Genomic DNA, 27,025 nt, shown 5'->3' on the forward strand with positions numbered 1-27,025 from the left:
TCTAACAAAGTTTAGTTATCCATTTAGCATGCTCTGGTATTGCTAGATATTACAGCCGTAGTGAAGTAGTACGCAGCTAGATACTCATTTGTGAATCTGTACTGTAAAGAATGTACTGTGCTTTAGGGCAATTCATCAGTCAGCATTGAAACTGAAGTGTACAATGATGACCAAATGCGTCCTTACTTAATTGTGATTGTATCCATATTGAAATGAATTTTCAAAGTTACAGAACTCTATGTCCATATGGCTCTTTGAGTCTGCTGTATCTTTGTATTTTCTTCTGTCTTGGCTTTGAGTTCTTCCATGCTGTATGGATCCATGATGAAGAAGAAACTGGAACGAAAAGTTAGTCCTTGCCTACCAGTTGTGTCTTGTGTATAGTACAAAAGAAAGCTAGGAAGCAAGTCTGGCAATGAACAATATGTCTGGCAAACTTTTCTCTGCTTATTGAATATGCAAAAGGTTAATAAAAAGCCTTTTTTTTTGTTACTGCTGTTTTACCTCCAGCTTTACTGTTTATATAGGACTTGAAGCAGCCTATTTTTCTTTAGATTACACATCAGCTTGGTACATATACCTTTGACTACAACTTGTAAAACGTTTTGAATTCCCACACTTCTGACTAAAATTGATCAAGTTAACAAAGTGTCTTATTTGAAGCTTTATGTTATTAATCAAGTAGTAAAGGTATCATTCTGCTTGGTGTGATGTTCATTTAGTACTGAATCCTTTCATGCTTATGGTCCCTTCTGCAGAAGCACTGATGTCCTTGTGATTTAACATTTGAAGCAGTAAAGTTCTCCCTAATGTGTTGGTCTCTCTTAATATTTCTTAAATCTTAAAATTTTCATCTTTTTTTTTAAGTATTAAGATTGTTATCTTTGTTATACTACCTATGTGTGTTCTGTAATCTTTATATTTTTTCAATTCATATTTATATTCCATACTGAACTTTTCTCAGTGAGGGTATTTTAAAATCATTTCTTTGGAATACTTGATTTCTCTGGAAGTAGTTTCTTTAACACTTTTGGTTCCTAGCTTGTGCCTGGAGGACAACAAACCTGAACTTTAAAAATTTTTGATATCTCTGACCAAATATGTAAAAAGTTTTCATTTTTCCTTCTAGTCTTGATCCAGAGCAAAAGGAAATGTTAATTGAAGTGATAGAAAAGCTTTTGAAGGATAGAAGTACGGTAAGAGCCAATGTTGCTATTACATAAATACTCCCTCCTTCTCTCCCTCCATTTAAGTGTGTGTGTGTGTATGTGTGTGTGTATATATATATATATATATATATATATAAATAAAATATATATAGTTAAAGGATTATATTACATACTGTTGAATGACAGCCTGTGGTTTCTGCTTAAGTCTTGATAATGTGTTTTTATGTGTCTTGGTTTGGGGTGGGATAGAGTTAATTTTCTTCATAGTAGCTGGTATGGTGTTCTGGATTTTGGAAGAGAAAAGTGTTGACAACATACCAATGTTCTAGTTGTTGCTGAGCAGAGCTTACACTAACTCAAGGACTTTTCACCTTCTCATGCTGGCCTGCCAGCCCTTGCTGGGGGTACACAAGGAACTGTGAGGGGGGCACAGCTGATCCAATCTGACCAAGGGATATCCCATACCATGTGGAATCATGTTCAGACAAATTGGGGGTTTAGCTGGGGTGGGGGTTCTGCTGCTCAAGGCCTGCATCGGCATTGGTCAGTGGATGGTGACAGATTGCATTGTGCATCAATTGCTTTGTATATTCTCTTATCATCATTATTATTATTTTCCTTTGCTTTCTGGCCTGTTAAGTTGTCGTTATCTCAACCTGTGAGTTTCTACTTTTTTTGATTCTCTCCCCCATCCCACTGTGGGGCAGGGGGAAGTGATTGAACATCTGTGTGGTACTTAGCTGCATGCTGGGTTAAACCACAACAATATGCTTCAAAATATAAGCATCATTGTATGTATATGCAGGATACTGTCTATTTAATACTGATTACCTCCATCTATAAGACAGGTAATTTTGCTTGCATCATAGGTATTCTTCATCTGTTTTGTTAGTGTGTTTTTTGTGTATGCTTTTTTAAACTTAAGTTTGAAAATGAAAGTTAGATAACGACACGAATAAGCATATAAGTGTCTCTGTATAAACACTTTTTCATCGAGATGTTATCTAGATCATTTCTATTTGCTTGTGATATTTTAAAAATACATTACTTCTGTATGATGCATAGTATACCTGTTGAAGTCAATCTGCTTTGTAGTGTGTGCAGCTGTTAAGCAATACTTGATGAGCACTAGTTTGTCCTTGCAAATATTTCCTCTTCCCACCTGTTAAGTGAAACTGATGTCCCGTTATAATTTCTGTAGATTTAACACCCCCTTTATATTTTGCCTACCCTGTAATACATACAAGTCTTCTATACGAACTCTTGGATGTCTCACATTGTGAGGTCAGATGTTCACATTTCTAATACTTTTCTTTCTGTACCCACTACAATTAATTTTCACAAGTTTAAGTCAGGTAATTGAGCAAGGAGTCAAAAGATGGACTTCAAATATAAGATAGAGATGTAATTTAAAACATTTCTCTTATTCTTGCTCAGATGAGTAATGTAGCAAATGTCATGATTTTTGATTAAAGGGAAGTATTGCTAGGTACCAGAAGAGTGTGTTGCTTCAGCTACTATTAGCCACTTGCTTGCTGTTTTTTGTTTTAACTTTAATTTTACTATTTACGTCTAACATTATCGTCTATTACTAATGAAATGTACAGGAATATATTGTCTGTTATTCTAGTACAGTCCAGATGTCCGGGACATAAATGGTGTCGATCTCTAATAGGCATCTCACAACTTCCGCTGAAGGGTTGCTGAAGGAGAGTGTCAGAGCTTAATGGCTCAGCAGACAGTAAATCAGTTAGTTAGTTCTCCTGACTGCATCCACACCTGACCTGTACGCATTTGTCAGAGGCCTTTGTGCTTCTGTGGAGTTGCCCCCCAGTGGTTCTTTGTGTATTTTGTTTTTGTGGTTCATGCTCTTGGTGTGCATGCAATCTGTGAATGTGAGATTAGATTCTGTATACCTGTGGAGGCATAAACGACAGAGAAGCCATCTTTGTTTCTTTTTATTGCTCATGGCAGAAAAATGAAATCCTTGAATTTTCACTCTGTTCCCTAGTCCTTATTCCTTAAGGTAAAAGGCAAGTTATCCAACAAGTAGTCTTTTACACATATATATTTTCAAAACATTAGAGGAAAAAAGTAGGTTTGCATCTTCTTTTTCCCAATGACTTAATTGTGGCACTTGGAGATGCTTACAGAGGAAGTTAATTCTCATTGCTTAGTATACGCCATTGTTCTGATGCCTTTGTGGCAATGAATAATGGACATAGTGTATGAGAATACCAGCTGAAGCAATAGTCATAGTTAAGCTATTTTTTCCCCCAGCACATTCAAGAAGATGATAACGATGGTCTAGATCTTGGTCTTCTAGACCTTTTCAGAAAAGCATTGGAGACATAATACAGTTAACTGCTGAAGTGTTTTCCTCCTTCTGTTCCTATTGGTCTGTTCCTTAGCAAGGCCTGATTTTGGGCTGAGACATTTCAGCTTCAGAAATTTTACTTCTTCAAGAAGGGCTAAGAAGAATTCTGAAAAGGAACAATACAAATCTCTTTTTGGGACTTTGAATCAAAACTGCATTGTAATATACAGTGTTTCATCCCAGGCTCCACAGCTTATTGTGGTATAAAATGGATCTGTCTCTGTTTACTTCTTGATAGTATGTCTTTGGGAAGACCAATCTAGCACAGTAAAGCTCCAGTTTTAGTAGTCATTTTCGGTCATGTTCCACTGAATGTTCCCAGGAAGCCTCCAAATTTGCTAGCAAAAAGCATAAAATGCATTAGTGTTTTGTTACCAGATAATTCTGCTGTGAATAAGTTTTCATCTTCTGACTCTATTTAGAGAACATAGCAATTCACTCACAGTGCAGGAAACAGTTTTGCCATTTTAAGCTACTTCTGTCTTTTTAGAGTAGAAAAGATGCAGCCACTGTACGGGTAGAATGGAATAGAATAGTTCAGTTGGAAGGGACATTCAAAGATCATCTAGTCCAGCTGTCTGACCTCTTCAGGGCTGAACAAAAAACAGGGCTTATTATTGAGAGTATTGTCCAAATATCTCCTGAACACTGACAGGCATGGGATATCAGCCACCTCCCTAGGAAGCCTTTTCCAGGGTTTGACCACCCTCACAGTAAAGGAGCTTTTCCTAGAATGTCCAGTCTGAACTTCCCCTGGTGCAGCTTCGTGCTGTTCCCTTGTGTCCTGTCGACACTGACCAGGAGCAGAGGCCAGCATCTCCCTCTGCACGTCCCCTCCTCAGGAAGTTGCAGAGAGCAGTGAGGCTGCCTCTCAGCCTCCTTTTCTCTATACTGGACAACCCAGGTGTCCTCAGACTTTCTTCACAGGACAGGCCTTCCTGCCCCGTTACCCTTTGTTGCCCTCCTCTGGATGCTTTCACGTACCTTAACATCCTTTTGTAGAGCCCGGAACTGTATACAATACCTCAAGGTGAGGCTACACCAGCACTAAATATAGCAGGAGAATCACAACTTTTGACCAGTTGGCTTTTAGCTATGCTGTGTATAATGCACCCCAAAATGCAGTCTGCCCTTTTGACTGCAGAGCACACTGCTGGCTCATGCTGAGCCTGCTGTTAACCAGCACCCCCAGATCCTGTTCTGCTGGGCTGCTTCCCAGACACTCATCTCCCAGTCTGTACCTGTATTCAGCATTGCTCCATCCCAGGTGCAGCACCCAGCATTTTCCTTTGTTGAACTTCATGCTGTTGATGATAGCCCAATGCTCCAATCTATCTTGATCCCTGTGCAAGCCTTCTCATCCCTCCAGGGAGTCAACAGCACCTCACAGTTTAGAGTCATCAGCAAATTTGTTGAGGGTGCACTCCAGTCCAGGTGGTGGTCTCTATGTGCAGGTATTCATATGTAGACTACACAAGCTTACATAGGATACTTAATCTTTCTTACTTAAGCTGCGATGCCTTATTTAAGCTCTTCTGTGATGTTTATATTAATTTGAATCAATCACCTTTTTGTGTTTTGTAAGGAAAACTAAATTTCCTATACTTAACATACAAGAAAAAAAACGTGTCCTACGTGGATAAATAGGCAAAGACTGCAAACTATTTTCTAAAAACTTTTGTGAAGAAAATTGCCAGGTTTGTCTTCACAGGAATTCTAGAAATGGGTCTGAGCTGTAGAACAACAGCATTTCACTATAGCCATATGAAATCCATCTGTTTGATTAATGCTATTTTTCACTCTTTTTTGCAGCTTCCATTGCCTGTTTAATAGTGAGTTGGTCTGAAATTTGAAGGGTAGTAATGTGGAACTCAGACCATGTGTTTACTTCATGCTAGTCTTTGGATTCTTGCAATGCAAGTGCACAGAAGCTGTTCCCTTATTATCAGCATTAGTTACCACCCCCGTATGGTTTTAACCTAATGCCAGTAGTTCAGGTTCACAGTACTATTTCATTAGATAGTGTCTTTACCAGAGTGGGAGAATCCTAGTGAATTTGGAAACTGTAGAACAGTAGTGATTCTCAGCTTTTTCTTTTTTCCCCTAACGGAAGTATGTCACAGTCCTCACATCAAAGTGTCTGGTTACTTTTGGCATTTCTGTGTGCTAAAGGCCAATAATCTCCAAACAAGCATCGTGCTTGCTGTATATGATATTTGGATGGGGGAAATCCGGCATGTGATTTTTCATTTTTGTTCTTGTTCCATTCCTTTTAGATATGATTGGAGGGGGAGTGTACCTTTTATCATTAATGATGTATATTACAATTGAGTATTTGTTGTTCAAGTGATGCTTGAAAATTCTCTTTAATTAAAAATAAGTTTTTACTCAGTTTCTTTTCTATAACCACTCGAACTCTCACGGTATTTTTGAAACTTACTAACAACCTCTATATTAAAATGAGGTAGAATACCTACTAAACATAGATACCTCTGCATTTAATGTAAAACAAAGTTATTCGAAGAGAACATGCTATTGTGGATTATTAATGTAGTTTATGTTGCATAGAAAAGGTAAAATATATTTAAATTAGTTGGAGTCATTTTACATTTTAAGTAGCAAGAAACTGTCTGGATGGGAATTTTACTACAGTAAAATTAAACAGTTTTATCAGACTCTACAAAATGTGTTCATTTGTTAGGTCTCAATCAGTAGTAAGTTTTAATATAAGCTGAAGTAAGCAAAACTTGAAATGAGAGAGAACCTTACCCTCAACATGTCATTAAAATTTCTAGTGACAAATGAAAGATCATTCTGCTTCTTAAATGATTAAACACAAAGATTCAGGTAAAAGCCAAACTCTCAGTTAATCTAAGTTGCAAAAAGTACCAAGTTAACCATCATTACCATATCCTCAAAGATGGCTAAACGAATTGCAGTGTTGAGTTTTGCATCCTGATAAACTTGCTGTGCTGCAAGTGGGTTCTAACATGACTCTTCCCTCCCTTTGCCTTCTCCCTCCCCAGTTCATCTAGCCTAATTACGCACAACTCAGGACTGATAGTGGTTTGCCTGGAGCTGACCATTGTATTCTGCTGAGCTTTGGAACCACACGTAAACAAACTGTCAGCAGTTGGTAATGACAGAACAGCTTAATGCAGCAAGCTGTTAAAAAGAAAGTTTAGTAAAACAACAACAACAACAACCTATTGTTTTTGTGATGCAGGAAAAATTAGAAGATTATTTTAGGTATTGTATGTGTCTTATTTAGCTGTATGAAATAATCAAATTTTACACCCTGGAATGAAGAGGCAACTTGGGCAGAGTACAAGGAAGTTGCCAGCATATGCAGAGAGAAAATCGGGAAGGCTAAAGGCAATCACAAGCTCAACCTGGCCACTATGGTTAAGGATAACAAAAAGTGTTTTTACAAATATATTAATGGTAAGAGGAGAGCCAAGGAGAATCTCCATTCTCTGCTGGATGCAGGGGAGAACATGACTACTGAGGATAAGGAAAAGGCTGAAGTTCTTAATGTGTTCTTTACATCTGTCTTTACTAGTCAGACTGCTTATCCTTGGGGTACTCAGCCTTCTGACCTGGAAGTCTGGGATGGGGAGCAGAAGAAACCCCCCACAGTTCAGGTGGAAACAGTTAGGGGCCTGCTGCTCCACCTGGACTGTCACAAGTCCATGGGGCCAGATGGGATCCACCTGAGGTGGATCTTGTGCTGAGGGAGTAGGTGGATGTGATTGCTGGGCCGCTTTCCATTGTCTGTCCGTGGTCTTGGTCATCCAGAGAGGTCCCAGATGACTGGAGACTTGCTAACATGACGCCCATCTCTAAGAAGGGTCATAAGGAGGACCCGGGGAACTACAGGCCTGCCAGCCTGACCTCGGTGCCAGGAAAGGAGAAGGAACAGGTCATCTTGAGTTCAATCAAGCAATGTATGTATATGTGGGACAACTGGGGGATCAGGCCCAGTCAGCATGGGTTCATGAAAGGCACGTCCTGCCTGACCAACCTCATCTCCTTCTATGACTGGTTGACCTGCTGGGTGGATGAGGGGAAGGCTGTTGACGTACTTTACCTAGACTTCAGCAAGGCCTTTGACACGGTCTCCCACAGTATTCTCTTGGAGAAACTGGCTGCCCATGGCTTGGACAGGTACACACTTTGCTGGGTTATAAACTTGCTGGATGGCCGGTCCCAGAGAGTGATGGTAAATGGAGCAAAATCCAGCTGGTCACAAGCGGTGTTCCCTAGGGGTTGGTGTTGGGGCCCATCCTCTTTAATATCTTTATTGATGACTTGGATGAGGGAATTGAGTGCACCCTCAGTACGTTTGCAGAGGACACCAAGTTGGGGGGAAGGGTCAATCTGCCACATAGCCAGAGATTTGTTTAGCATAATTACAGTATATCAGCAAATCCGTGATTTTGTACCAGTATGTCTGTTTTTTAAACAGATATTTAGAAGTATTTTACTATAATAACCTAAACTAATTTTTGTTTTTACTGTTGCTTATAGAAAAACTGGCCCAGACTGTGATAAGCAAATAAAATAGCATGAATGTCTGCTGCTTTTATTTTGCTAGTGACTCTAGATAACGGAGTACCTAATGTGACTTTGTCGAAATGAAGATAAGAGCATGTTTTTTTATGCTAGTGATTTTTTTCAGAAAGTAATACAGTGTGTCAGATATATATAATATATGTGTGTGAAGGTGCACGTATTATATATGTGTGTGTGAAGGTATAATTGGATATTTTAGAGTAATTTTTTTCCTATTTATTTATTTATGTTATTTGCTTAACAAGCCTATTGGGTTTGGGATTTAGGGTTGAAGGTAGGACTTACCGCTTAAGTTGCTTTTGGCATACTGTGAAGGACTATAGAACTGCATTGGGTTTTTAGCTTGTGTATTTTATAACTCTGATTTTTGCAAACAATAAAAATCACATGCATTAGTGATACCTGAGTTATAGCAGTAAAAAATAAAATAGTGTCAATATTGAGAAGGAATCATGTCCATTTTTAAAAATATTCAGGTAAAAAGAATTTCTGACGTGTTCTTCAGTCCAAATTAAAGTATCCCAAAGTTGTGTATCTAAAGTTGCAGCTGAAAAGTAAAGGCATAATGTAGACCTTTAGCTGGGAAGTAGTTGCAGCGATGGTGGGCATCTTAAAAATGTCCAAATTCGTTTCCATTGTCTTTAATCTGATTTTATTTTGTTGGGACAATTGCCTCTTTAAGACAGTAAACGTTTACTATAGTTGTATGAAAATATAAATACGTGTATGCTGCCTGATAACATGACGTTTTTCAGCCACATCCAGAGGATGGGGTTGGAAAGTAGCCACACATTTTGCAGTATATCATAACTGTTGCTACTACAGCACTTTTTCTGGGACGAGGTAGAATACAGAGTGCAGTACTACCTTTGAACTCCTCTAAAAAAGAAGAATATTGGAGAGAAATTTCAAAACACATTGGTAAGACTTGCAGAAGCTCATTGATTCCAAAGTATGTAGTCCTAATGTGTCACCAGAAGCCTCTGTTGTGAAGAAATACAGAGTGGGATAGAGATGTGTTTTAGGTGAAGACTGAGAGTAAATAAGTTTACTGCATGGAATCTATTTATTGCTAATAAGATTTACACTCTTTTCCAAAGGCTAACTTCTTTAGCCTCTGTTTAAATAATATTTTACCCTTTAATGAGAATTCTCTCATCACATTAAGCTACTTCTAAAATTAATATTCATTATTCTGTTCTGGTGCAAAAATGTACTTCTAAATATAACAGATATAACCTAATTTGAACTCTATTTGGAGGACAAAAAGTCTTTGTACAAATGTGAGATTTCTTTTACAGACTGCGTCGTTACTAGATGAAGTACAGATTCTTGTGAAGTGAGACCTCTAACATTTAAAAAATGATCTTAGGAACTGATGATGGCTTTGCAATGAGTATCTTGATCTTTGAAACTAAAGCAGTGTCTTTGGGTATAATGAGGGGAAAAAAACACTGGGCTTTCTTCTATTCAACAGTAGGCTTCTGTTAATAAGTTAATGTTTTGGTTTAAAAAACAAAATATATGTCTAAGACATTGTTTTCTTAACTTATTGATGTAATGTTGGTAAAAGCTTCACTTCTGTGGAAAAAAATTACTGAGTTTGTGCAGATGTTTTATTGTGATAGATCTATTATCCCACTATTAGAAGATAAATGACTGATCTTTTCCAGTTTCCTTGCCTTCAGAAAATTGAAATAAGAAGGGGAATATCATTTGGGCTGTATGATTAGGGCAGGTGGGGTGGCCATTAATTTGAGAGAGAGAAATCTTGGCAGCATAGGCCAACTTGCACTGTATTATCAATCAAACCTCGATGCACTTCTTGTGATGACCCAGCACTCTCAGGTTTTTGCAGCGTTAATTAGAATTCATGACAAAATAGATGCAAGGAAACGTTTTGTACCCTTCATAATTTTATAGAAAATTTATTGTTATTAGAGGAACCATTTGCTTAGTGTGATTTTTTTCATTACCAGCTTGTCAACTAGCATAGATAATCTGGAGAAAATATGAACTCCATAGATTGGGTGTCACTTTTGTTGATGGTTCATGTAGTTTACCTTGGAGCACAGCTAATGGCTGAAGTTCATAGCAACAGCACAGAAAAATGTGGCAACCAGTGGAAGACAGATGAACCATGTTTATTGCTTTAATATAAAAAATACATAAATGGAAAGCAGCATTTGAATTTGATGAGCTCATTGCTAGTTTTGTTGGAGTGATTTATATTCTCTCCTTACACAAAAAGCTACTATTGACATAGTAAGATGGAAATTAACTGACTGTTTTTTGGAAACCAATATTTTTTGGTTTTATATTCTGATTGGATCATTTTGTTTTAATTCTAAATATTTTTATGGAATGTTGAGCATTTAATAAACAAACATTATTAGCTGTTCATCTGATGTTTAGATGTATAGTGGGATCGTACTACAGGGAGAAGAGTATCAAATAGAAAATGGTCTCATATTAAGAAAGCATTAGGAAATCTCAGATAAATCCTTGTTACCAATGCATTTTAAGACTGTTATACATCCCCCCCAAAAATGAAAAGCTTGATTTTGGAGAATGTTGTAACAGGAGGAGAGAGGCATGATCTTAAGTCATGTTGTCGTATATGGCAATTCCTGTATTACCTTGTAAAACTAGGGACTTGCTACAGGAATAAAATTATTGTTCATCTTGTGCACCCCTAGCATATATTCAAATTTTTGTTACTATTTGCAAGTGTTCATAAGTGTCAGCATTCTCATTGTAAACTTAAGAAGGTTACTAACGTGAATTGAAATAAATAATTATTTAAAATTCCTGTATTTCAATGTGGTTGGCTATTTCTTTATATCAAGTTGTGTTTTGTTCACGGTAACTTTTTAAAATACTGTGCTGTTCATATGAGATGACTCAGAGCATTCTGTGCACTGGCCCTGCTCCCACTCTTTTGCAGAAGGAAGACACAGATTAGTTCTGTGTCACCTCTGTGCCCCACCATAAATTTTAAATCACAGAATCACAGAATTGTCCAGGTTGGAAGAGACCTCCAAGATCACCGAGTCCAACCTCTGACCTAACACTAACAAGTCCTCCACTAAACCATATCACTAAGCTCTACATCTAAATGTCTTTTAAAGACCTCCAGGGATGGTGACTCAACCACTTCCCTGGGCAGCCCATTCCAATGCCTAACAACCCTTTCTGTAAAGAAGTTCTTCCTAATATCCAACCTAAACCTCCCCTGGCACAACTTGAGCCCATTCCCCCTTGTCCTGTCACCAGGCACGTGGGAGAATAGACCAACCCCCACCTCTCTACAGCCTCCTTTAAGGTACCTGTAGAGTGCGATAAGGTCGCCCCTGAGCCTCCTCTTCTCCAGGCTGAACAAGCCCAGCTCCCTCAGCTGCTCCTCGTAAGACTTGTTCTCCAGACCCCTCACCAGCTTTGTCGCCCTTCTGGGGACTCTCTCGAGCACCTCCATGTCCTTCTTGTAGTGAGGGGCCCAAAACTGAACACAGTACTCGAGGTGTGGCCTCACCAGAGCCGAATGCAGGGGGACAATCACTTTCCTAGACCTGCTGGCCACACTGCTTCTTATACAAGCCAGGATGCTGTTGGCCTTCTTGGCCACCCGAGCACACTGCTGGCTCATATTCAGCCGACTATCAACCAGTACTCCCAGGTCCTTCTCTGCCAGGCTGCTTTCCAACCACTCATCTCCCAGCCTGTAGCTCTGCTTGGGGTTGTTGCGCCCCAGGTGCAGGACCCGGCACTTGACCTTGTTGAACTTCATACAGTTGGCCTCAGCCCATCGGTCCAGCCTTTCCGGATCCTCCTGCAGAGCCTTCCTAGCCTCGAGCAGATCGACACACGCACCTACCTTGGTGTCATCTGCAAACTTAGTGAGGGTGCACTCAGTCCCCTCATCCAGATCATCAATAAAGATATTAAAGAGGACCGGCTCCAGTACTGAGCCCTGGGGGACGCCACTAGTGACCGGCCTCCAACTGGATTCAACTCCATTCACCACAACTCTTTGGGCCCAGCTATCCAGCCAGTTTTTAACTCAACGAAGCGTACGCCAGTCCAAGCCCCGAGCAGCCAGTTTCTTGAGGAGAATGTTGTGGGAAACGGTGTCAAAAGCCTTACTGAAGTCAAGGTAAACCACATCCACAGCTTTTCCCTCATCCACTAAGTGTGTCACTTTGTCATAGAAGGAGATCAGGTTCGTCAAGCAGGACCTGCCTTTCATAAACCCATGCTGACTGGGCCTGATCACCTGCTTGCCCTGCAAGTGCCGCATGATGACATTCAAGATAATCTGCTCCATGAGCTTCCCTGGCACTGAATTCAGAACTTAAAACTTTCTTCTATCTTGTGAATTACAAAGGGACCAACAAGTCTGTAGTTCTGAAGATCTGGCTGGTGGACAGCAACTACCAAGTATGGAATGTTCACTTTTTTTTGAGAAAGAGGGAATGAATATATGCTCAGCGTTTTATTAAAGCAGCTTGGTTTAAATTGATTTAGGAATCTATTTTAGTTACCCATTCTATGAATAAGTGCTCAGTTTTAAAAAATCAAAATTACTGTTAAATGAATTATTTTCTGTCAGCTTTCAAAGTATTATCTAAACAAAAGGGAAATACAACATAATGCGTGTACAGTACTAGTAGCAGTTAATAGGCAAATGTATCCATGCCTGAACTGCAGTCAGACACCAGTGTCTGTATCATCCTTCACCTATGAACCTAAATGGTTTAAATACTAGTCTGCAACTATTTTTGTAGTCATAAATCTGTGTGTGTATGCACTCATGCATCTCTCTCCTTTCTTCTCTCCCTCCTTTTCTCCTCTTATATTTCAAACCTGTCAAGGGACCCTATACTATGCTGTAGTGTGGAGGTATAGAATATTCACAATAAAGTCAATGGGATAGTGACAAAAAAAGTCTGTGGTCTCAAGTGTCATCTATTTCTTCTAAAACTTCACAGCCTTCACACTGTCTTCTGCAACTTGGTCTTTAGTTTATGGTTTTGCATTGTAATGAAATCACTTGCAGGAAAGCAGTGACGCTTTCCTCCCTTTGCCTTCTCCCTCCCCAACTCATCTGGCCTGGTAGTGGTTTGCCTGGAGCTGACCACTGTATTCTGCTGAGCTTTGGAACCACACGTAAACAAACTGTCAGCAGTTGGTAATGACAGAACAGCTTAATGCAGCAAGCTGTTAAGAAGAAAGTTTAGTAAAACAACAACAACAACCTATTGTTTTTGTGATGCAGGAAAAATTAGGAAATTATTTTAGGTATTGTATGTGTCTTATTTAGCTGTATGAAATAATCAAATTTTACACCCTGGAATGAATTGTATGCTTCTTGAGGCCAGCAGGTATAAGTATGTGGATGGGGCTGAAGACAATAAATGCAACTTCACGTTTATTCTTATTGGTAATTCATAAAATCCCCACAGAGCCTGAAACTTGTTTAGCATAATAGGAAGACTATATTCTGAGCTGTTTTCTTTCAATTGTAATGTTGGGTGCATACTAATAAACCAAATGTCAGCCAAATACAGGGAGAAAAATGTAGCATATGAATATCATTGTATTTAATATTTCTCAAATAGTACAATTTCAATAAACTGCACTCCTATTTAATTGCTTACTTTAAGTCATTGGGGAAATTTTAGAGGTTGAAATGCAGATCCCCAGTGCTCAGATAGAATATGACATTAATTTGCTGCCAGAAGGCTATACTGCATGCATGCTAACTGCATACATATCAGCTGCTTCATATAAAGTTTCATATTCTAGTTACTTGACTTAACGTGTACTTTGACACGAAACAAATCTTAATTAAAGCATTAGAACAATAATTCTAGGCACACAATGACATGTCCTTACTATACATGTTCAGCTTTTTTGGTTTACCCACAGTTACAGTAATTTGCTGCCAGAATTTAAACAGTTATCCCAAGAAAGGTTTCTTTCTTTATATTTAGAAGAAAAAAAACATCAGGAGGTTTGAATAAGCCTTGAAGTGTTAGAATGTTGGGAATGTATTTCATTTTCTCATGAAAGCAAAGCTGATTTTATAATCATAGCCTGTAGGAGGATCTCTGTATATATATTCATTTCACATGGGATCAGAAAGTATGTGAGGTCATAACAGGACATAAACGATACATTTCTGTAACTTTAGAACCAGTAAAAGAAGAAAAAAAGGTGAACATGCAGAAATTCTGCTTGTGCTCTTTGAGGAAAAGTGTTAATAATATATTCTCTGAATTGTATTGCTAATTTTTTTGCCTTTTTTGCACAGTGTATTCATGAAATGCTAAAGATGAAATTTCATATTACAGTTAATTTACAGTCATATCAAGAGAGAAGTTTAGATCCCAGTAGTGCTTGGGAAACTTACCCCAGCTCATCTTTAGTTTGATCATGCCAGTGTTGATAAGAGAATCCAAATAGACCTTGTCGGGCATATTGCTGTATTATGCTTTGTTGCTGTGTCGTGTTATTTCTGAGTTAATTGCAAGTTCCCTGATAATTTATTTAGAAACTATAACTGTAAGAAAAGAAAAAAAAAAAAAAAAAGTGCTTACATTGCACTGTGTCTTCAGGGCTGAGAGCTAAGATTTATGTGTATAATAGGAACAGTAAATGTTTGCTCTAATAAACCTACCCCAATTCTATTTTAAATAAGATACTATTTCTTTGGGCTTAGGGCTTTTTGTTACTGATGTTTGTTTTCCTTGAATAGAAACAATTTAAAATTCAACGTATCTTAAAATGCTGAGAATTGCTAGTATTAATTCTGATTCTGATTTGTGGATGAACTGTAGAGGGAACACTGACCTTCTGGTTTATATTTTGTTTTCTAGCTGGTAGCTGGGAGCGTTGTGATGGCATTTGAGGAAGTGTGTCCGGATAGAATAGATCTGATCCACAAAAACTACAGAAAGCTCTGTAACTTGTTGGTTGATGTGGAAGAATGGGGCCAAGTTGTTATAATCCACATGTTAACTCGATATGCACGTACACAGTTTGTAAGCCCCTGGAAAACGGTAAGTTTGTGAGTCTTAATTATTATTGTGTGCTCGAGTTCTGAATTATTTCTGATTTTGTTTATGCTTAGTTTTTAATATGTTTTTACACAGACTTTAACAAAAATGGAAGTCAAATGAATAAGCCTTAACTCTCTAAGACTTCACAAATACAAGGCTTCCACCCTTCATAGTGTGAAAATTCTTTTTATAGGCTCTCACCTGTTGTGATGTACCCCAGGTGCAGCCCATTAGCAGAAGGGACTTGGCTTTCTGTGGTTCTTTAAGTGGCATAGTTCTGTGCTGTAGGTGATTTTACGTGAGTCAGCATTGAAAAGGTTTGCCATTCTGCCCTGAAACTGGATAGACTCTACTTTCATTGTAAATTTGAATACCCAGTGCCACATCATACTGAACTCTAACAGAGCTTAACAAAGTAACCTAATAATTTCAGAGGCTATGTGGAGACTTACATATTTGTTCTTGAAATGCGTACTGTAAATATTGTGACATTTTTATTTTGTAATTAATTATAAGTATATCCTTAAAATTTAGAAAAAAGAATATTCAAAATAAAAATCCTACCACTTGTAGCAACAGAATCAAAGAGCTTAAGAAATTAATGTTATTGACATTGGTTTCAGTATGGTTTTAATTCCAAGTAACAGTTTAAATTAAAAGAATACTTCTGGAAAAAAGATTATAAAACTGCTCCACAACTCTGATTGTTTGTATTATACAGACTTGGGGCATTACTGTTGTTAAGTTTTACCGCCTAATTTGAAACTAATTCATGTTTAAAGATGTGCATATTCATTGATTTGTATACTGTTTTGCGACAGTAGTTGGAGATTAACTTCATACAGTCACATAAAAGGATGTTTGGTGTACCAAAGTGTAATGAATATAAAATGATCCCAGAACCCAGAGAAAGTTATATCATTTGATTTCATTTCAGGTGAAAATTATGTTGTAAGAACGTATCTTTCCATAAAATTGCTTAAAATAAGGAAAGCCTTTTATATAATGAGACAGAATGCTTATTGTGTGTTGCTTGTTGTAAGAAAGCTACTTTCATTCTTCACCCTCTGAACTTCAATTTTTAAAAAGAATCAAAGTCAGTAATTTACTTTACCTAAAGATATGGTTTCACAAATGGTTTCATCCAACTTCAGTCTGTGATTGGGTAAAGGAAGAGAAGAAGGGGATGACCTGTCTTGGACTGAGCTTGGAGGTCTTGATAGTATTAGATTTCTTTCTCACTGTAATGTACATTTTTCACTGAGACTGGCTGAATGACAGTTACTGCTGTGACTTCTGCTATACAAATTTAAAAGGTTCATGTAACAGTACTGCTGGTATCAACCTAAAATTGTTCACCAGTGGTATAGTATTAATAATACTTTGTTTCCACTTTCATGAGCTTCAGTGCAAAATTTAGTTTGTCTACCTATTCAGCAATTAAATTAGCAGATTTTTTTTTTTCCTGGGGCTAGTTGAAATGCATGCCTTTATCAATAGGTTCTTCAATGAACACATCATACAACAGGGCATCTTGTGCAGTAGAAGAGATTTTTAATTTAGTTTATTTGCATCATTATGGATCAGTATTTAGGCTGTTTATATGTAAATGTACGATTTGAGGAACAATTAAGTGTTGACAAAGTAGACTGCAGTCATATCAATTGCAGTGTACTTTCCATAATTTTTCTAACTGACATCTTTGATGATAAATAGTGGATGCCAAGTCAAAGCCGATTATACAGTGCACTAGGAATTCATAGCGCTGTCAGGGAGAAGACCGATTGACTTTAAATTTACATATTAATGAGAAGATTTGTTAAGAGGGTGCTTGACTATAGAAAATAACAGCACATTTATAGGGCACGACACTTTATAAATAAAGCTGATGCAGGAAAATGGAAATTAAGCCTATCAGATTAATAAATTCAAGACTGCTAAAATGCATATTTGCATTTTTATTCACTAAAATTTGCCTTACTTTTTAAGAAACATATGCTTCTTTTGTTCAAGTCAATTTTCAACAAGTAACTGTTTAACATTTTGATTTCTTATGTGTTTAGAACCCTAAAGAAAAATTCTGAAAAATTAACAGGCAGAAAAATCCATTTTTGAGCAAAATGCTTGAAACTGTTGCAGAACTCTTAATTGAGTTACTGATTAACTGAGAATACTTAGTTTTATATTCATATTTTTAGCTTCTTGGTTGGTTGAGATTTTTTATTCTGGTCATGAGTACTGTGAAGAATATCTTTGTTTTATTCTGTTAGTCTCAAAATACTTACAGGCTGGTTTTGAAGTAGTTATATGTTTATGAATAACCTTTTTTTTGCAAAAGAATAGTATCCAGCTTTAAGATGTATTAAATTACATGACAGCAAAACACTCATTCTGGAATGAAAAATTCGGCCCAGAAAAAAATGGACAGAACAATTTCAGCCATCTTCTGTGCAGTGACATATTTGATACCAGATAACACTGAAATGTATTCCAGCTTGAATTTTTTGCCCAACATGTTTCCCAGAAGATTTTGGAACTGCTGAGTTGTTTGTAAACAGCTCCTGAAGCATTGCAACTTACAGCTTAATATATGAAGTTCTTTAAAACAAAGAAGCTATGGTTTGCACGAAACCGTTGAGTTGCAATCTATCAGTTCAGGAAACGATTTTCAAACTGAGCAGCCATCCCTGTTTCAGCAGGGAGACAGGGATTACAGGAGGCAGTGACTTCTTCAACTCTCCACTACTGAATGTGTGTGCCATTTTGGAGGTTGTTTTCTGAAAACAGTGGGATTGGTCAGAAATTTTGACAGTCATTGTAGAGAGCAAATGGAGCTAGGAGCTCTAGCCTCTTGGAGGGGGAAAAAAAAAAAGAAACAAAAAAACCAACCATACTCTCAAAGCTGCTCAGCTTCATTTTGGGCAATTACAGGTTATTCTGTAATCTTCCTTGGTGTTCCACTAAGATTGGAGGAAAAAAATGGACTTCAATGAGTGAAGTTATTTATAAACAACAAGTTATGAGAAGCATGTTGCAAGTTTACATTTTTGGAATTATAAATACTTTGAATTATTGAAGCATTGATCAATTCAAAATGCTTAAAAGTTGAGAATGACATCACTGATGGGTGGTACAGAATGGGAATACAGCCTAAAGAAAATGACCTTAGAAAATGAAGACTTTTAGGAGAAAAATAGCAACTCTTTCAATGTGTATAGCTAAAACCATCAATCATGGAAAACAGCCTGGGTCCTGAGGAATAAAAAGAAAAAGATGAAAAAATAAATAAAAATCATCATTTACGGCTCTGACAAAATAATTGAATGTTACTGTGTCTTTTTATGCTTGTTTTGTACTCTGATTTGCATGTTTAACATAGAATCTCATCTTCTTATTTTGTTAAATATGTTTTTGTTTTTATGTGAATTTTTCATCATTGAAGGTTAATTGGATTGATATAAGGGGAAAGAAATTAATTTTCTCATGTTTAATTTGTGGGGTATAGACTATTTTGATTATCTTTGCAAAAAGATTGTGTGTGTTTTCCTTGGACAAAATTTCGTAATGTTTAATATTTAAAAAGTTTTCTGTAACGCTGAATTTAGGAAGCAGATTTCACTATAGATACAGGTTTCCTATGCCAAGACCCTGCTGAATATCAAATAGGCTTATTTTTCATGGTTCTTAGTATGGTGTGTAATAAGAACTTTGGCATTTGTTGTAAGGCAGGCAAATACCGGTATTTGTCACTTAAACATTAAACTAGGTACCACCTTAAGGTTCCCTGAAACTTTTCAGTCTAAGGCCATTTAATTACTATTTTATCCTGAACGGTTTGGACTGATTTCTTCTATGCTGGATAACTGCTTCAAGTGTTTACATTAATTTATTTAAAAAAATAAAAAACTCTTTCTTCCAGATAAGATAGCAAGGTATTTGAACAAAATCTCCTGTAAATATCAGTGGCTTTGTTGAGAGAAGCGAAGAATGGTAGCTTTTTCATGGTTAGGAGCATGCCTCTACTTGGTAGGAGAGTACTTTTTGGAACAGCTGTGTCTGTGTTCTCTCTGAAAATGTACAAGAATGGACAAAAGTGCAGAAGGAGAATGGAGAGGGAGCAAAGGTGCAAAGGATAATTTAAAGGGTAAAGATACATTGATACTGATTAAAAGTCCCCCGTCCCCCCCCCCCCGTCCCCTCTCCCCTTTTTTATAAGTTCAAAATTTAAAGTGGAACTTGTAATTCATAAATTTGTTTAAATGTTTTAGAGGTTTTTATGTTTTTAATGTGGTTAAGGTTCTCAGTTTAATCTGTGTAAGTCCCTGAAGAAGCAGTAAATGCTATCTCATCAAGCTATCAAGCACTTATATGCTGACTGCCAAGCAAAAGTATAAAAGTACCCTTCCACAGGATTGCATAAGTGGACCATGAAGAAAATGATGTAGTTTTTGGGGATACAGCTAAGGGAAGGGTACTACTTGCCCTAGGAGTTGTAGTCTTCACCTATCGTGAATTATAAACAAATCAGTGATGAGCAACGATTTCAGAGATCTTTAGCCTGAACAGAACTGTGATGATGACTATACCAATCTACCTATTCTTAGATTGGCAGTCTGAAATATGCAAGTCTGCTGTCTTCCCAAGGAAGTCTACCCAACATCAGCGGGTATTAAATCCTAAATGGTCTAAACAACATCAGCGGGTATTAAATCCAGTATTACAGAATTTTCATCCTAATACATAAGTAGGCAATTGAGCTGAAAACATCTTAAAACATCTGTTGATTTGTTTCAGTGATATTCACACATCAAAAATTAGTGGCATATTTGTTCTGATGGAAAAGCAGGTGTTGCTGCTGTTCAGGTTCAGAACTAAGTTATTGCAGTTTCTTCTTGTCTGGCATTTTTCCAACCATAAACGAACAAACTTGTGGATACACTCTCAAAGAAATGGTTGATCCAAGATAATTTGAACTTCTTGATAAAGTACATATTGTTTCTTATGGTCATTTAGAGATGTGTCGTAACCAATCAAGAATTGTACCTGGCATTATGTACAGTGAGAAATATGCAGTCTCAGAAGACTACAGTTTTGTCATAGCAGTCAAACAGGTCTTTCTCATACAGGAGAAAAATTAAACAAAGTTTTATTTTTGCAAAGAGGAAGCTAAGAAAGCTTATTTTGCAACTTTTCTGTATGTCTTGAGAAAACCTTGATATATCAATGAAAAGGTCACCCAAGCTACTAGACAAAGAGCATCACATGGATAGGTGTCCAGAACAGAACTTATGAATATGCGGCATCCAGAAGGCCCGTAAGTACGTATGATAACATTCACATTATTTCTGAGCACATTACTTCTTGCATGAATTTAGTGCCTTGGTCAATACCCTGGAAACAGGAAAGAATACCTACAGGTATGAACACAATGAAGGCAAGGAAAAAAAAGGAAAGGTTTTCTTCTTTGATAACTACTTTTGCCCATGTTGTCCTTCATTCTTAGCTTATGGTTCTCCATTTGCCTCTTTCTGGTACCTGTTGGTAAAGATCTTAAAAGATCATTGAGACTGTATTGGTCATTGATTTATGGAAAATCTGATAAGAAATTTCAATGGCATGTACATTGTAAACCCTTTTTTGGAGATTCTTATTCCCTGGCAGATGCTTTGCATTTGAAAAGTAGGTTGGTTTTCAGCATCATCTGACTATATTAGCCTGGTATGAAGTTTATAGAGTGAGGGTTAGAATCAGAAAATATAACTCATAATGTGATGCAAATATTTGTTCAGTTTGTCACAACTACCACTTTCATTAATAGTCACTTCATATCTGTTAGCTGAAACCATATTAGTCTCTTCAAATAAGCAAACTTTAAAAATCCAGATATTCTGTGCAAAGAAGCACGAAATCTTGTTTGGCTAGAGTATGGTACCTTTTCTCTAAATAATACAAACTGAAGTATCAGTTTCCATTGTAATTTATTGGAATTATGTATTGTCCTTCATATAAATGTACTAATCAGTTTACTTCCAGTATAATTCCAACAGACTTGTTTGAATAGAGCTATAAAATGAAAATGTTCCTCAGGAAGGAGTGCTGTAGTGTTTAAGTCTGTTTCAGTAGCTTCAAATCTGCATAGTTATACGTATCCAACTGAAAACTCGGGTTTTCTTTGACCTATCCCAATGGTAATGAACAGACTGTGGTTGTAATTGAAGTAAAAATTATGGTATCAAACATGTCAGAGTAATTTAATGATGATCTTGTGAACTTTATTGGTTCATTCCATCATACTTCACCTAAATGAAAATATGTATACGCTTTTATGATTTGTATAGTAGCAACAGGTATTGCCCCTCATGGAGTGATAGATGCAGTGTTTGGGTAGTATGATAACTTTATATGAATATTTTATAAAAATAATATATTCTACGTATTACTACTTATATGTCATGCCACCTAAGCAGTGCATTGTGTATTTGCTGACATTTGGATGGGAAGCGTTCAGTCTATTTGAGCTTAATTAAAAAGGGAGTAACAGACATATGTCATCCAGTCCGATCACTGTATTTCATCAGGAAGCCTCCTTATGAGTACGTTATTGATAGAATAAAGGAAGAAAGGTCATCTCCTGGACCACTACTTCATTACCAGAATCTTTTCAGATTCTGTTTGTAGTAAGACAGAAATTAAGTTTCTGAAATTGTCTCATTCCTTTTGAAGCAACTTTGTTTCTTAAAGCTGAAAATACATGTTGTTATGGACAAAGCATGCTGTTTTGGTCTGGTGGCAGCAAAGTCTCCTCCTGCTTTCTGTCCATTGAGGAATTGCTACAGTTCATAACTGTATCTTTAAACTTTACCCTGGTACTGTGATCCAGTCTTTCTCATCTGTTTTGTAATCCCCAATCCATTCCTTTCCAAGGACTAAGGACACATGAGTGTCAGCAGAAGTTTGTTAGGTACTATAAACTTAGATGTTCTTCATCTAAGTTCTTCAGTATAAGGGTAGAAGATTCAATGGGTTTTTTTAAGTAGGAAAAGAGTTTAACGATTGGCCTCAGTAACTTCGTCTTGCAGAAGACGAAGTATCTGAAGCCTTTCAAGTTTCACAGAAACCAGTATGTGTTTGATTTATGTAAGGGTCTGGTGTTGATCTAATGCCATAGGATACCCTGTCTAATCTTCAGTTGTTTTGGATCTCCTGCAGGGCCCATGCTTTCAGGAACTGCCAGGCTCATGCAGATCTTTTTTGTGCTTGGGGGAACACAAAATGGCACTAGATATTCAAGTGGCTTATGCAGTTGAAATATTCACTATTCAAGTGGCTTACGCACTTGAAATACCACCTTACTTTAGCATTCCATCAGAGTATCTCATGAGGAGATCATTATTAGGTTATGTTACTCTCTTCACAGCAGCATGAACCTTGTCAGACTACCCAAGAAGGGGGAGTATGCTTGGTTGGTTACTATTTAAAAGGAATCCATTGTTTTGTGGGGTGGATGATCTGGTCATTTTATTCTTTGACTCTTCAACTGCCTTTGGCTAATGAGAGAACAGTTTAGCTCACTCTCACTCAGTTTGTACCTGGAGATTTCTGTAGAAACCTTGGCTTTGTGCCTTTTATGTCTTTTCTCCAGCCAGGCTGCAGGTTATGTTGGTTATGCTTTTCATTTCTCAGATATTTTTACCATGTTAGACTGTGCCTTTTTTAAGACCACTGGCAATTCTTCATGTTGAGCTTTAATCTGTAATTCAAGGACCTCCTGTTATGGAGTAAATGGATAGTTCTGCCAGCATTAGATTACTAGCAAGCATGATTGGTTTAGGACTGCTAATCTGTCTGACAGAGGTCGATTTGAAACTTACCATTCATCTGATTGACTTTTTGAGCAGTTTGAGGATTAGTTTGATTTTTCACTGAGACACCAAATAGATCTTTTCCGGTGTTCTGAAACACGTATTTTAAACATATGGAAGGATTTAGGTAGGCATCTTCACACACAAATTTGGGATCTATTTTGGATACATTATTAATCCCTTAGCATAAACTTCTCTATACCTTTCCTACCATTTCCCTTCTCCAAGGGTCCTGTTCATGATACAGCAAGTGGACTGCTGATGTTGCTTGACTGATGTGTTTTTGACATTGCAATTGAATTCATTGACTGATAAATAGTCCCAAAACTCTTCTTAACTTCCAAAGTCAGCTTATTCCAAACTCTTTTGAAAGCAGTTCTTATAAACATTGGAAGGGGCTCAGAAACATAGCAAAAATCTTGTCAAAAAAGATTCTGCTACATGAATCAAAGCTGTGAATGTATTTCTTTATGTCTCTGAGGAGAGAAATAGAAGTCTAGAGCTTTAAAATAAGTTATAATTAGTCTAGGAATACAAATATTTGAATGGATTTTGAATACAAGACAAAGTTAGGGATAGTAGAATGGGCAGATAGTGTGCGTTCATGCTTCAGATTTCCATGAAGTTTTACTTTAACTCTGAGTTTGTGGTTGCATGAAGCTCTGTTTGGAGGTAATTGTAGCATTCGGGTAATATGCTTTACTAAGTGGAAGGCACATTCTCAATTTTAATGTCACACTGAATGCAATTTCAAGCAAGAGCTTAGTTAAATGTTATCTTATGTACGTAGTGACTTCAACAACAGGCTAATGGAACTTGTTATTTGGCAGTTTCTTCATTTAAGCTGTTAATACTTTATGAAGATGTCCTTAAACTGAGTGTCTGGAATACTGTAAAAAAGAATTATATATGTTCTCTGGTTCTGAAATACTCACTTTGCTACTGGATTGAATAAGTCACAGAAGACGTGGAACACACAGAGTCCATTCTCAAATCCTAGCCTGGAATGCTAGTGGTTTCTCTGTTTATAATCAGTTCATTCTCCTGGGTTCTGAACCCTTATATCTAAATTTACCAATTTAGAACGGCTGTTAACTGCACAATTAGATCATGTGCTACCACAAACTGCAAGTGTACTTAAGGCAGTTTAGCTAAAGAATGCTGCTGAAAAGGAATGCCTCTTTTCTGTCCTCCTCCCTTTACCATCTCCTGCTTTTGAAAATTCAGCAGTTCTTGTGATTCTATGACCACCCTGTGAGCACGATCATTTTACTGATCCTGGAGAAAACGAAACATGCTTTTATAAACAACAACAGCCTTTTAGGGACTTGGTTGGTCTCAAATCAGCTGTGAAACTGCTTCTAAAGTATTTGGAAGGACAAGAGAAAGTGTGGGAACACTTTGATTTACTTCTTGAACCCTCATACTATCTCTGGAGGGTTGTAATAAATAGGATGCAGGCTCTTCAGGAAGAACAGGCATCAGAGACAGGGAGGGGGTATCACCCTCTGTATCAGTGAGCAGCTGGAGTGCATGGAGCTCTACCTGGGGATGGATGAGGAGCTGACAGAGAGCTGACAGAGATAGGATTAAAGGAAAGGTGATGTTACAGTGTAGGTCTACTACAGGCCACCTGACCAGGAAGACCAAGCAGATGAAGTCCTGTGTAGATAGGAAGCAGCCTCATGTTCACAAATCCTGGTCTTCATGGGGGACTTCAACTACCCCGACATCTGCTGGACAGATAACATAGCATGACGTAGGTAATCCAGGAGGTTCTTGGAGTGTATTGATGATAACTTCCTTCTCCAAGTGATAGCGGAGATGAGGAGAGGAGCTATGCTGGACCTCCTTCTCATCAACAAGGAGGTGCTTACTAGGAATACATAAGTCAAAGCCAGCCTTGGCTGTAGTGACCATGAAATGCTGGAGTTACAGATCATTAGGACAGTGAGGAGGGAGTACAGCAAGCTCACAGCCTTGGATGTTGGGAGAGCAGATTGGCCTCTTCAAGGATCTTCTTTGTAGAATACCATGGGATAAAGCTCTACGGGGGAAGAGAAGGGGCCCAAGAAAGCTGGTTAGTAGTGAAGGATCACCTTCTCCAAGCTCAGGAGAGATGCATCCCAACAATCCTTGCCAAGGCGATCGGCTCCGGGGCAGATGCATTCTGCAGCAGAGCGGGGGATCGGGACAGGCAGGGCTTTTTTTCCAGCATCGAGGCCACTTAAGGGGGCCGCCAGGACCAGGCAGCCCTCGCAAGGGAGGCTGACGAGGCATAGGCGGAGCCAGCACCGTCCCCTCCCTGACCGTTCAAAAGCAGCCCCTAGGGAGCGCGAGTGACCAGGAGCGTGGCAAACAGGGTGGGCAAACAGGGTGTGGCGTGTCAGAAGGGAGTGGCGTGGCAGTTCGCGCGGGGAGGGCGAGCAGGGAGGGCAGAGAGGGCAGAGCATTCCCACCCGCCCATACGAACAACTCCTCTAACTGCTGTCGACAGCTAGCTAGGCTGCAATGGTCTACACCAGGCAGAGTGCTCTTTCTAGAAAGTCTGTAACCACCCAGACTGACTGCCTGCTCAAAAATGCGGCAGTTCAGGTCTCTGGCTGCAGGGAGTGTCTGAGCCTGCTGCTGCCATCTGAGGGAGGCAGAGAGACTGTGTGTGTGAGGTGCGAGCAGGTGGATGACCTGGTCTGCCTGGTGGCAGAACTCAAGGAGGAAGTGGAGAGGTTGAGGGCTATCAGGGAGTGTGTGCGCGGGAGGTAGACTGGTGGAGCAACTTAGGGTAAGACACCCCAAATGGGGGTGGACCCCCTGCCCTGTCGGTGTCAGGCAGAGGGAGGGGACCTAGGAGTTGAGGAGGAATGGAGACAGGTCCCTGCTCGACCTTGCAGGCGACACCCCCCCCTACTGGCCCCACCTTCCCAGGTGCCCTTACACAACAGATTTGAGGCCCTGAAGCTTGAGAGACCGGTGGGTGAGGATGAGGTAGAAAGCCTACCCAGGAGGATGCCTAGGGCGAGGAAGTTGACTGCACGCCTCAAGACTGCCTCCACCAAGAAAGATAGAAGGGTAATCGTTGTAGGCGACTCCCTTCTCAGGGGAACAGAGGGCCCTTTTTGTCGGCCTGACCCTACCCGTAGGGAAGTCTGCTGCCTCCCTGGCGCCAGGGTCAGGGATGTCGCCAGAAAGCTTCCCAACCTGGTTCGCCCCTCCGACTACTATCCTCTTTTGATAGTCCAGGCTGGCAGTGATAATATTGAAGAGAGAAGCCTGAAGGCTATCAAACAGGACTTTAGGGGACTGGGATGGTTAGTGGATGGAGCGGGAGTACAGGTGGTGTTTTCGTCTATCCCTACAGTGGCAGGGAAGGGTACAGAGAGGACACGAAAAGCCCACCTGATTAACACGTGGCTCAGAGGCTGGTGCCAACACAGAAATTTTGTGGGTTTTTTTTGACCATGGGGCGCTTTACTCGGCACCCAGCCTGATGGCCGCAGACGGGTCCCTATCTCTAAGGGGAAAACGGATCCTAGCCCAGGAGCTGGCAGGGCTCATTGAGAGGGATTTAAACTAGGTAAGAAGGGGGATGGCGCTGAAATAAGGCTTGTTGGAGCTGTGCCAGGGGGAACAATGGCAAGGCCGGGGGAGAAGGCAATGGCCCAACTGAAGTGCATCTACACTAATGCATGCAGCATGGGCAACAAACAAGAGGAGCTGGAAGCCATTGTGCAGCAGGCAGGCTATGACCTGGTTGCCATCACGGAAACGCGGTGGGACCGCTCTCATGACTGGAGTGCTGCAATGTCTGGCTATAGGCTCTTCAGAAGGGACAGGCAGCACAGAAGGGGTGGTGGTGTGGCTCTCTGTATTAGAGAGTGTTTTGATGTTGTGGAACTTGAGGCTGGGAATGATAAGATTGAGTCCCTGTGGGTTAGGATCAGTGGGAAGGCCAACAAGGCAAGCATCCTTGTGGGGGGCTGT

General features: G+C 39.0%; 1 protein-coding gene across 2 annotated transcripts in view; it reads left to right on the top strand.

The window, feature by feature from the left end:
- AP3B1 (adaptor related protein complex 3 subunit beta 1) overlaps positions 1-27,025 on the top strand; it is a 172,705-nt gene that overhangs the window by 27,723 nt on the left and 117,957 nt on the right. For both annotated transcript variants that reach the window (XM_035553476.2, XM_035553475.2), the window contains exons 6-7: positions 1,130-1,196; positions 15,000-15,182. In XM_035553476.2, the coding sequence (XP_035409369.1) occupies positions 1,130-1,196; positions 15,000-15,182 (250 nt within the window). The remainder of the gene's footprint in view (positions 1-1,129; positions 1,197-14,999; positions 15,183-27,025) is intronic.

Source organism: Cygnus atratus, chromosome Z (assembly GCF_013377495.2).
Source record: "Cygnus atratus isolate AKBS03 ecotype Queensland, Australia chromosome Z, CAtr_DNAZoo_HiC_assembly, whole genome shotgun sequence".
Classification (NCBI taxonomy): Eukaryota; Metazoa; Chordata; class Aves; order Anseriformes; family Anatidae; genus Cygnus; species Cygnus atratus.